Consider the following 11,465-nt stretch of genomic DNA (forward strand, 5'->3'; position numbering starts at 1 on the left):
TACGCTTTACACAATTGATGTGTGTATGGATTGGGATAACAGTTGTATGAGCCCCTAATAAAATGTTTAAAAAAAAAAAAATCATAATTCAAAATATTCATGAATTTTAAAAAAGGTTCATTTGTCTCTTAAAACTTAGAACAGTCCCCGCCTTTTGAATGTATATGATTCGTGACATTGACATTGACTGAAGATATCTATCATTCTGGAGTGTAAATACATATGGAACAGTCGTACATAATAAGTATGTGGGTTGGTGAACGTTATTTTCCAGCGTCTGGAGTTCTAGAAGTGTAGCATTTTGCAGACCCTTATCTCTGCTCCCGTTTCCTCATCACATTCAGAGAAGCTTAGTGCAGAGACAATGTCCTGGCTCTTTCCTACAGATTGGGGTGCTAAGGTTGGTCTGGGTCCAATTTAGGTAGTTCCATTGTACTTACCTCAGATCCCCCACTGGGGTTTCAATTAGAAAAGCTCTTGTTTGCATCCCTGTCCACATATGTTGCATTATGTAATTATCCTGGCTTTGGGAAAATTTTGGCATATTTCATTTAATACAAGGAATTGGCCAAGTCAGTTAAAACTTTGGTAGTCTAATACGATGGGTAAAACTGCTTTAATAACCAGCTTGTCTTAGACATCATCTTGAGTTGTTTGGTTTATATCACAACTTATTAGTATTATTTTCGGGGCATTGTAATGATCCAATGTCAGTCCATAGTCTTTTTTTTTAAGAGTCCCAATGTTAAAAATACATGATCTAGGCCTGTGTTGTCTTTACTCTCGTAGTTACCCTGTCCCCTCTTTGTGGTGCGTGCACTCCACAGCTCTTTCCCTTTGCTCTTGTTCTCAACTTGCATGTCAAGTGGTGATGACAGATGTGTTGTCAATTGGATCTTAACCTGGGGTCAGTGGGTCATTGAGCCTCATAAAATTAAATGCAAAGGCTGTGTATGTGTGTGTATTTGCTTATGTGCTTTCTCTGAATGGAGGTTCCTATAGCTTTCATCACCTTCTCAGGGGTGTCCATATACCCAAATCGTAATAAGTACTGACTTAAATACTTAATTCTAAATTGTGTCTTTTGGCATTTTCTCTGATCCTTAACAAAGTATTTTTTACTTCTAATTAAAAAAAAAATCTTATGTATGTTTCTGTCCTTGTTTTGGATAATAAGATTATAAGGAACAAAATTAAACCCATTCATAATTTTAGTTATCACCCAGAGACAACCACTATTTGTGTTTTACATACTGGTAGAACATCGAGAAAGTAACTGGTGTTACTCATAGCAACCTTTCTATATTTCCATACACATGTACTTGTAAAACTATCTGATATGTATATTTACGTACACTTAATGACACAAAAACGTTTTACTTTACAAGAGCCCTTCTATATGATCTCTTTCCATGTTGCTGCACGTAGACCCACAATGGTTTGTTTCAGTGAGCACAGTGGCTTACTGAACGGATATACTCTTAATTTATTCAACCAATCCCCTATTTATGGGCAGAGCCATTTGCATGTAAACAGGAATCAAAGGAGGCTACAAAGTAGAATATTAGGAACCAGTGGGCTTTGCTGATCACAGGACTCTTCTGCTTTGTTGGGCTACTTCCCAACTCCATGTTAACGGTTGGGCTCTGGGTTTTGAGTCAGAACATGTTTGCTTTTTCCCAAAGAAGAGAGTGAAATCTACTCACACCCCCTTCCCGCTCACGCTCAAGGTTGTGACACAGGTCGGCAAGTTGTTTCAAATGAATAAAGGTCCATCTTAGAAGCTCTGTGTACCTCAAAGCAGCTTCATTTAAATTTATTCTAAAACTTCAGGGTTCAAATGGGACTGAGTTTTTATGGTTTACCTTATGCTTAAAAAAAGTGTTCATGAAAATGATATGAAATAAAGCTATTATTTTACTTTTTGAAACACTCAAGTCATATATGCTGGGAGACATGTTGTTGGAGAGAAGCACGTATGATTTCCGTGTGTGTGTGTATGTGTGTGTGTGTGTGTGTGTTTCTTTTCCTACTCTGTATTGCTGAAAGAGGTGTCGCTGATTGCCCCTTCATCCTTTTCTCCCTTATCTGCTTACAAATGACAACGCCACATTAGAGGCTGCACTTGTCAACACCCTTGGGTCCAGGGGTAGTAACTCTTCCCATCTGGCTGCTTGTGATTAATGGTGTTTATGTCATAGCATACATCACATTTTGTTGTTCAATCAGCTGAGACCCTGGCCATTAAAAAAATTTACTCTGAAGAAATCAATAGTCAGTGTTGTGTGTGTGTGTGTGTGTGTGTGTGTGTGTGTGTGTATGAAAGGAACAGTTCTTTTTCAAGTTATTCCCTGTGTAGGACTCTCTGTAAAGATAAACAATCAAATTACTATGCTCACTAAAATAGTGCGGGCAAAGAACCAGAAATTTAATCACACAGATAAAGGATGACCTAAAGTAAGGACAGGTAAGAAGTCATCTTAAGGAAGACAGAAGGCAACCAAAGAAACCCAGCACTCTTTTAAAAGTCTTTAAGAATGTCACCTTTTTCCATTGATCCAGCTAACCTCACAGAGCTCAAGATGAATTTTCACAGGAGCAAGGAAAATAAACGAGGCTGAGACTAGTATACTGGGAGGCACTGAATGCCATATGCAACTCTCTGCTGACTCTAGCTATAATTCAGAAAATCAGGTTTCTTTATTATGTTGACCGAATATTTTCTTGCCATTAGGAAAACATATAACATCTAAATAAATTAATTAAAAAATTAAGGAGAGGAAAGTCATGGAAGACCGATTTTGGGTTGAGGGGGACACTCTGGGAAGAATAGAACAAAAGAGAAATCTGACACGTTCTACTTTGCAATAATTAAGTATATATATATTTAATATTATTACTATTAAATATCCATATATTTAATAGTAAGCATTCTGTGTACTTAGACAAATGAATGCTATGTGTCCTTGTAAAATGATGGTGTCCACCCTGTGGGACAGTGTACTTGCCGTCAGGTCCGTGGTCCGGGTGGACTGGCATAGTTCATGGACTTGGGTGAGTGCTTGGGGAGGTGGCTCACAGAGCCTGCTTTTGTGAGCAGCCTAGTGTTTCGCTCCCATTGGATCACGCCTCGCTGACTGCTGCTGGCCGCTTGGGGCTTAGGAATCCATGGCTGCAAGCAGCCTTTCAGCAATTCAAGTTATACCCGTTTCGCATCTTCACCGTGAGCCCCAGCAACGTGGTATTCTCGGTGGGAAAGTGAAGAGTTCCCTAAAGCTTAATTTTATTTGTCACCGTGTTCTACAAGCACAGATGCAGTCAGGGACCTTGTTTCCTTAGTAAGCCAGGCGGCTTTCTAAAGTAATCACAAACATAAGCCAGTCAAGTAGCCAGGGAAGGATGCTCGCTTGTGTCTTGTTCCTGTATCGAAGGTCTAACAACCCTTTGTGCAGGAGAACGCCCTTCCGTGGAAGGGAGGAGGACTAACCTTCAGGCAAAGTGCTCCTGAAAGCATCGTGTTTCTCATTTCGCTGGGTAGTGACCAGGAGCTGGGAAGGGCTCTGCTTCCTGTCCCCGCACTGCAGCGATCTCATTTACATTATTGGCAGCTGTTACTTGGTTGGAACTTTAAACTCTCTCAAGAACTCTAAACTGAGTTCAGATGTTTGTTTATTGGCCCTGCCTTCAGCTTTTGAAAACAGACTTTTGTATTCTCCGGTTCTTAAGAAAGGGCTATTCTCAGAATGCGCCCTCCCTCCCTCCTTGCTGTCTTCTGGGACCCTGCATCAATCTCAGGAGGAGAATGAAATAAAGGGGACAAGGGGACCGAGGCGAGTCCGAAAGGAGACTCCAGTGGTGAGGCGACTTGAAGCGGAAAGGAATTGGGCTCCACATCCTGCATTTGTGCTTTGTTTTTGAAACTTCGCGTTGCATTAATGAATTAACCAGCAGGCTAGCCATGGAAAATGTTTCTCCTGCCCTGGTGGGGGAGCCAAATACTATAGATTTGTAACAGGAAGGCTGTTGATTCAGCCTTCATTGTTGGGCTGGTCATTTGTGCACTGGTGGCCTGACCGCAGGCCATACACTTCTGTGCAAACCCCAGGCTTTGGAACTCGTGAATGCTGTTTTTACGGTTGGAGCCTTGGCCGAGAAGATGGTGAGCCCTGGGTTTCATTTTGATTTTGTGTATTCCCTCCGCGCAGAGGATGGCTCGGGATGCCAGCCCCCACTGTGGGAGGGGGTGGGAGAAGAGGTTTGATCGAGGAGCCTATGGGACTGTTTTGGTGTTAATGCATTTTCCTGTGTCATCCATCCTCTGTAGAGTTCCGGGAACGCATCCTATCGCTGCTCGATGTCTTCCTCTGCGGATTTTTCCGATGAGGAGGATTTCAGCCAGAAATCTGGCTCGGCATCTCCAGCTCCGGGAGACACCTTACCCTGGAATTTGCCTAAACATGAGAGGTCAAAGAGAAAGATTCAAGGGGGCTCAGTGCTGGACCCAGCCGAGAGGGCAGTGCTCAGGATAGCAGGTAAGAACATCCCAGGACAGGGATGGGGGTGCCGTAGCTATGAAAGTGGCTGCAATTTACCTATCTGTTCCCCAGGAGCCCTGGGAGCTGATGCACCGGGCTGGTGGGGGAGTGTTTACTTTATGATGGGGTTTATTGATGGGGTGACTTGCCCTGCTTGCTGGTGACTAAGCTGTTTGGCTGTGTCTTCTGCTTGGATGAATCAATGCTTTTGAATTGCAAGGAAGTATTTACGGGCATCTGCATTACACTTTCATCTTTAAGTGCCGTCGCCCCTGTGACCATCTAAAAGTACCAACTCCAGTGATTTCCGGGGACACAGCGATTCCCAGTATTAGCTGTGAGAAGCTAGGAGAGAGCAGCCTGCCTTCATTTTCAGTTTTGCTCAGCGACACTGAGCTACGTAGATTAAATGCTGATGGACTCAGCTTTTGGTACCCAGGATCTTGAAACATATTCCAGCCACTTGGATGTCATTTTTCTTTCTTTTTTTTTTTTTTTAAATATAGCATCTCTGTCCGCATCATGTGGCCAACAGCAGCATGTTGTCCTTCCTGCTTTTGAGGGACTATAGCGACCGTGCACTCCTGATTAATTAATGCCCGGGAGGTGCCAATGTTTCTTTTCTGTTACCCGGTGTTCCTTGCACTGGCCATAAAAGCCGAACCAGGAGCGATGGCTTGTCTTACCCAGCTGAAAGTTGAGAGCACGGTGAAAATCCATCCTCCACTACTGCTCTGCCTGTGCAGTTGAGAGAGGTGCTTTCAGTGGGTTGTTCCTCCATTCCCTTAGAAAAAAGTCTCCCCTCTACCAAATGCTAATGCGCAGGAAAGAGTCAATTACTGGGGACTTTCGTGCAAAGGCCAAAGGACAGGTGTTTTTCTCCTTTCCCCTACTCTTCAGCTCCTGGCTTCCTCTCACTGCCCCCTTTGCCTCCCACTATAATGCAGGGTTGGTACTTTCTCTACTTCCAAGCGTGCTACAAGGGGACCAGCCCCATCCCAGCCACCAAGGCATTAGCACGGTGGAATGAGGCCAAGAGGTGCCCTCTTCCTGGTAGGATTTCTGCGATTATGGGAAAAACAAACAGCTCCTAGCCAGCCATTCTGTCGTCTGGGTTTCTGGGGCAACAGCCTTGAGCTTCTTCTGACTTCTGTTATGAGATGCTGGCTGGTCTCATCAGGCCTTTGAAAAGGAGGGGGGAGGAGGGAGGAGGATGGAGACTGTGAGGAGCCAAGTGAGAGAGAACAGGGGCAGACCTGACTCGCACGGCCTCCACAGTACTGAAAAATGTTTAGTCACTGAGGCCTGATTTCTTTTCCTGTCAGGAACCTCCCGCAGGTCTGAAGCACGTGGCAGGGGAGGAGGAAAGACTGCAGAATCCAGACGTGGTTTACCTGGAGAGGGAGAGAGAGTTTTAGAGTGAAAGGAGGGTTATGTGAGTTCTTGGGTCCTGTGTTCTGTGCAATTATATGGAAGGTGGGAAGTGTCTTCTGGCTGAGAGTGTGATAGTAGTGGCAGTGACGGGTGCTTTGCTTGTGGTGTTGAAAGACGATTCTGAGAAGGGACTGGGGCAGATGCTTGTCAGGGGGCATGAAATCGTATAAATGGGAAAGAACATGAGGCCAGAATGCATGAGAACTGGATGGTAGTAACTTCAGCCAGTGTCTAGTGTCATTGGGGAAGAAACTGAAGAATTGAGGATAAAATATATCTCTGGAATCAAAGAGACCACGGGAGGCAGTGCGGTACTTTAATTCATTCACATCTGGCAGATATTTATTGCCCCTCCCCCCACTAGGAAAACGAAGACTAGCACACATTCTGACCGTAAAGAAGTCATCTTCTGATGTGACAGATGGAGGTGCTGCTAGACCAGGCGTCTACTAATAATATTAGTAGACTATAAACTGTTTCAGGCATGCACCGTGTCTTATTCATTAAAAAACATTCACCAAGTGATTTTTGGGGATAACTGTGAAGTTGATGGCAGTGAATTTGCCTTACGACCTCAGTGTTAGGTGCTTTTAAGATTACATTAATTTCTTCAAAACAGAACATAATCAACAAAAGGAACAGGCCAAGAAGCTCCAGTGTGGAGATACACTGTGTGATAAGTAGGTGTGGGGCCCGTGCCCACCTACCTGTTTAATTAAGTGGCCTGCTGATTGCTCACGATTGTTGTTAGGAGCTGTCACGTCCGTTCTGATTCAGAGCAACCCTGAGTGCAACCAAATAAAACACTGCCTGGTTCTGCACCATCCTCACAATGGTTCTCCTGTGTGAGCCCATCGTTACGGCCACTCTGCCAATCCATCTTGTTAAGGGTCTTTCTCTTTGTCACTGTCTGCTGCCTTACGCATGATGTCCCTTCTCCAGGGAGTGATCCCTCCTGACAACTGGCCTCTCACTATTACAATAGGGGAAAAGGGTAGCTAAGGGAATAGAGGAAAATTTGAAAATATGTCATTAAACTTTTGGCTTATACTTTAATTAGACATTTTCTACAATACCCAGGAAACGTATCTGATTTCTCAAATTCATCCCTTGTAAGAGATGGGATGAGATGTAAAAATGAAATGAGAATGTGCTCATTACTTAGAATAAGAAAGTTGGGAATTTAATCTCTTTATTTGTCATACAAGTAGAAGTGAATATTGATATATCTCTGGAATCAAAGAGACCACGGGAGGCAGTGCAGTACTTTTAATTCATTCACATCTGGCAGATATTTATTGCCCCTCCCCCCACTAGGAAAATGAAGACTAGCACACATTCTGACCGTAAAGAAATCATCTTCTGATGTGACAGATGGAGGTGCTCCTAGACAATTACAACATGGTGTGAGAGGTTAGGTAAAAGGGAGTATTAAGAGAATTCACAAAACCCAACTCATCCAATCAGCGGCTGTCCTGTAACTTCTGACTCTTGGCGTCCCCACGTGTTGCAAAGTAGAATTGTGTTCCACAGGGTTTTCAAGGCCGTGAATTTTGGAAGCAGGCTGCAGGACGTTTTCCCCTGAGCCACCTCTGGGTGGGTTCCAACCACCCACCTTGCAGTAAGTAGGAGAGTCTAATTAACTGGGGAGCGAGCAGCGACAGGTGTTCCCGACAGGCTTCTGAGGGGAAGTGGCCCTGGAGCTGAAACTTGAAGAGCTTGCTGGAATTGGAATGACAGGGAAGGCCTTTTCGAAGGCTAGAACACAAACACAAAGGCATGTTCATATAAGAACTGTGGATGGGAAAAGGAAAGAGAACTGTATATAAATAAAGTGCGAGACTTGGAAGGACACGGCAGACACGGTAAAAGTGCTCCCTGCAGTTCTGAGACAGTTGGGCAATGTATGCTGTCTGTGAGTTTTTAGCCATGCAGTAACATGATCAGATGTTGCTTTCTGAAAATAATTCGAGGATGTCTTGTTACTAACAACAAACTTGGGGTTCCTGGGTGTATGCATTGGCGCTGTGGAAGAAAGGCCTGGCTCTGGGCTTTAGGAAAGATTACAGAAAAAAACAAACAGAAACTGGGGAGCAATTCGACTTTACAACATTTAAGGTTGCCATGTGTCAAATGGATCCGACAGCAATGGCTTTTTGTTGTTTACAATTTCTTCATTTGTAAACCTAGGCCCATGAAATATGCTCTCCCCATCTTTTCTAGTCATTGTGAATAAAATGACACAATGTAAGGAAAGGGCTTTGTGTAAATGCCTGCTATATAAGAATGACAGATCAGCTGGTTTATTTACTGGCTAATGTAAATTGGGCTTTTTCAGATTTGCTGTGCCTGTAAAGGCAAACAGTTATTCAGTGGTGTTACTAATTCAAGATATGGATTTTTGTCCCATGTGAACTATCTGAAGTTGTAATGGAGCAATCTAAGCAGATTTAGACTTTGGACTTGGGTAAACTTCGATCTTAATGTCTCCTTTGATACTAACCACTTATGTGTTCTTGGAGAGTTTACCTCCCTTAGCTTCAGTTTCTTCACCAAAGGATCATGGTTGCAGTGATTAAATCAAATGATGAACACAGAATAAATGATTGCTTATCAATGACCAAGTGCGCTGCTGTACACTTAATATGTTCTCTCAGTCAGGACTCCCAACAGCCCTGTGAAGTGGACACTGTCATTTCCTTCATTTCCTAGTCCAGAAATCTCCTGAGATGGAGAGAAACTCCCCAAAGGGCCATACAGCTAATAAAAGTAGAATTAGGATCTGAATGCAGGCATTCTTGATTCCAGAGACTAACCTTTTAACTGCTACTTTCTTATGGAATACAGAGTTATTATAAGCAGATTGAACAAATACCATCATTGCAAGAATGCATAAGCCAAAGCCCATCTTTTTTCCAAATGCTGATTTTGCTCATTTTGACTGATTCCTTAAAATCGACAGGTCATTTTTCATAACCAAATAAAAAAATTTACAAAACTTAAAAAATCATAAACCATTAAAAAAATTAATGGAATACATACCGAATCGTTAAGTGCCCTTGAATTGGGTGTACCCCTGTGGACTCTGGGGTAGGGTTGGTGGGATGCATATGCCCCTCTGGACTTGGGATAGGAATGGTAGAATGCCTATGTCCTTTGGGTAGGATTAGTGGGATACATCCCATTGACCACTTGGACACATGTTTTGTGGATTCATATCAAGGTTATGGGGATATATATGACCCTACATCGCAAGATGTATCAGGAAATTCCATATTGGTCATTACCCTTTAAAAACAGTAAAATATGTGCCTTTCTGACAGACACATGCATTATTAGTAGTGGGGGGGGGGTTCCCAATAAACCAGAGGGAAACAAAGGTAAGTGGGACATGTAGGTCCTTTGGGTAATGAAAAGGCTAAAATCCTTGAGTGTGCACTGATTATAATACTGTGTGTCCGTCTCAGGTGAAGACTCAGAACATGACCCCAATGACCTTACTCATTGTAAGGATGACAAGGCCATGTGCAGACATCCATGTGTGTACATGTGTGGTCTATACAGTACATGGAATGACTCTTAAGGATCTAATTGCTAACTCTTTCAGTCTAAGAAGAGGAGGAAAAAAGCCATACTTAGCCATCAAGTTGATTCTGACCTAAAGTGACCCTCTAGGACAGAGTAGAACTGTAAATCTTCAGAGTAGAAAGCCATCTCTTTTATCTGCTGAGGTGTTAGTGTTGGTAATTGTCCAACATCTAACCTACTAGCCAACAGGGCTCCCTCTTCAGTTCAAGAAACCTTCCTAAAATACATGCGTTTGTTAACCTAAAAACATGACCTAAAAACAAAGCTCACTGCCATCGACTTGATGTCTATACATAGCCTCCCTATAGAACAGGGTAGAACTGCCTCTATGCATTTTCAAGACCTAAACTGTAGAAAGGCCCCTTCTTTTTTCCTGCAGAACGCCTGGTGGTTTCAAACTGCTGACCTTTTATATAGCAGGCCAACCCATAACCTCTTTGCCACTAGGGATCCCTTTAATGTACTAATGTGCACACAAATGAATACCAAATTGCATGAAAACTGTAATGATTTTAAAAGCATAGGGGGACAGGGGATTAGACTCAAGTTTGTAACCCCAAATTCAGAATTAAAAAGAGATTGGACTTTGTTTTGTTTGGACCAAGTGCTAAGGAGAAGATGAGTTCAGATTCTAAAACACAAGCAGTCCTTCCCTTCTGCCCCGGAGAACCTGCCCTCTCTGAGTGTTAGTGGAAAAGAGCCAGATTTCACAACACTGAAAGAGAAAGAAAGTAGGAAAAAAAAAACCCAATCCAAACATTATCTAAGGGGGGTGGGAGTGGGCAAGAGGCAGTCTTATCAGGTGGCCCAGAATGATTAGTTTTAATTTAATAATGACAATAGTGAACATGTACGAATCTACTAGATGACAATGGGTTTGGTTTTTAACACACATATGAGGGGGCTTCAAAAATGTGAGCAAAAATGGCATTAAGGAATGGAATTTTCACATGAACGTTTTGAAGCCCCATCGCATAGTGCTTAGTATGTAAGTAAACGCTATTTCGGATCACAACCACTTTATGAGGAAGGAGCCCTAGAGAGGGTAACTTGCCATAACACAGAGGTAGTGACGAGCCAAGATTCCATCCTAGGCAGTCTGACTTCATGGTTAGTACTCTTGAAGTACACGATTATATACAAGCGTGGGGACTGGCAGATTCCTCCAGTAGACTTCCAGTGAACGCTCACCGCATCACTTCCAGAATTGTATCCATCTTGCTCAATTTGGGCCACAGTAAAAACGATTTGGTGGAAAGGAGGTGACAAGGTAGTATGGACCTGTTGTCAGTTGACAGGGCCAGTGGTCGGCGCCAGTGCGCTCCACCGTATTAGCCCAGGCTGACTCTGGAGGGCAGAAGGGAGGGATCGTGAATTGGTTTCCCGGGCCGCCGCCAGGCTAGCAAGTGCGCAGGCGCAGGCGTGGCCTGCCTGTCAGGCGCTGATGCATTGGGTCACCTGCAGAGGCCGCCGCGGGTGGGGTGGGGGCCTGGCTGTGCCCACTGTGCGGACCCCCCAGTACCCTCCAGTCCCCGGCTGTCGCAGAGTGACCCGAGTCCTGTTCTGCCACCAAGCTGCGTCGAAACTACTGTCTCCCACTCCCCTCCCCTGCACTTCTTCAATGGGGAGGGCCACACCAGCCTCTCGGCAGAGGCTGCGCTCATCAGTGGCCGCGATTTGCGGCTTTGTTTCCTGGGCACCTGTTGTGGGTCCCAAATAGAAACCTCGTCCTTGGGGATCCGGGGACAGGCTGCCAGTGTCCGGGGGGTGGGCGTCCTTGGCTGCCGATCACCCTGGGTGGGCGGGCCGGGGGAGTGGGCTCGGGGCGCTGCAGCTCGGCTTGGAAGGGAGGGGCCGAGCGGCGCCCAGGCCGGAGCCCAGCCCGCCGGGGCGCTGACCGCGCGCCCC

At 44.4% G+C, this 11,465-nt stretch overlaps 1 protein-coding gene across 4 annotated transcripts in view; it reads left to right on the top strand.

Moving 5' to 3' along the window:
- DST (dystonin) overlaps positions 1-11,465 on the top strand; it is a 527,522-nt gene that overhangs the window by 133,539 nt on the left and 382,518 nt on the right. For all 4 annotated transcript variants that reach the window (XM_045294845.1, XM_045294847.1, XM_045294848.1 and 1 more), the window contains exon 4: positions 4,325-4,532. In XM_045294845.1, the coding sequence (XP_045150780.1) occupies positions 4,325-4,532 (208 nt within the window). The remainder of the gene's footprint in view (positions 1-4,324; positions 4,533-11,465) is intronic.

Source organism: Echinops telfairi, unplaced genomic scaffold, assembly GCF_000313985.2.
Source record: "Echinops telfairi isolate 266 unplaced genomic scaffold, ASM31398v2 ScPeMD7_3533;HRSCAF=4204_1, whole genome shotgun sequence".
In the NCBI taxonomy this organism is placed as follows: Eukaryota; Metazoa; Chordata; class Mammalia; order Afrosoricida; family Tenrecidae; genus Echinops; species Echinops telfairi.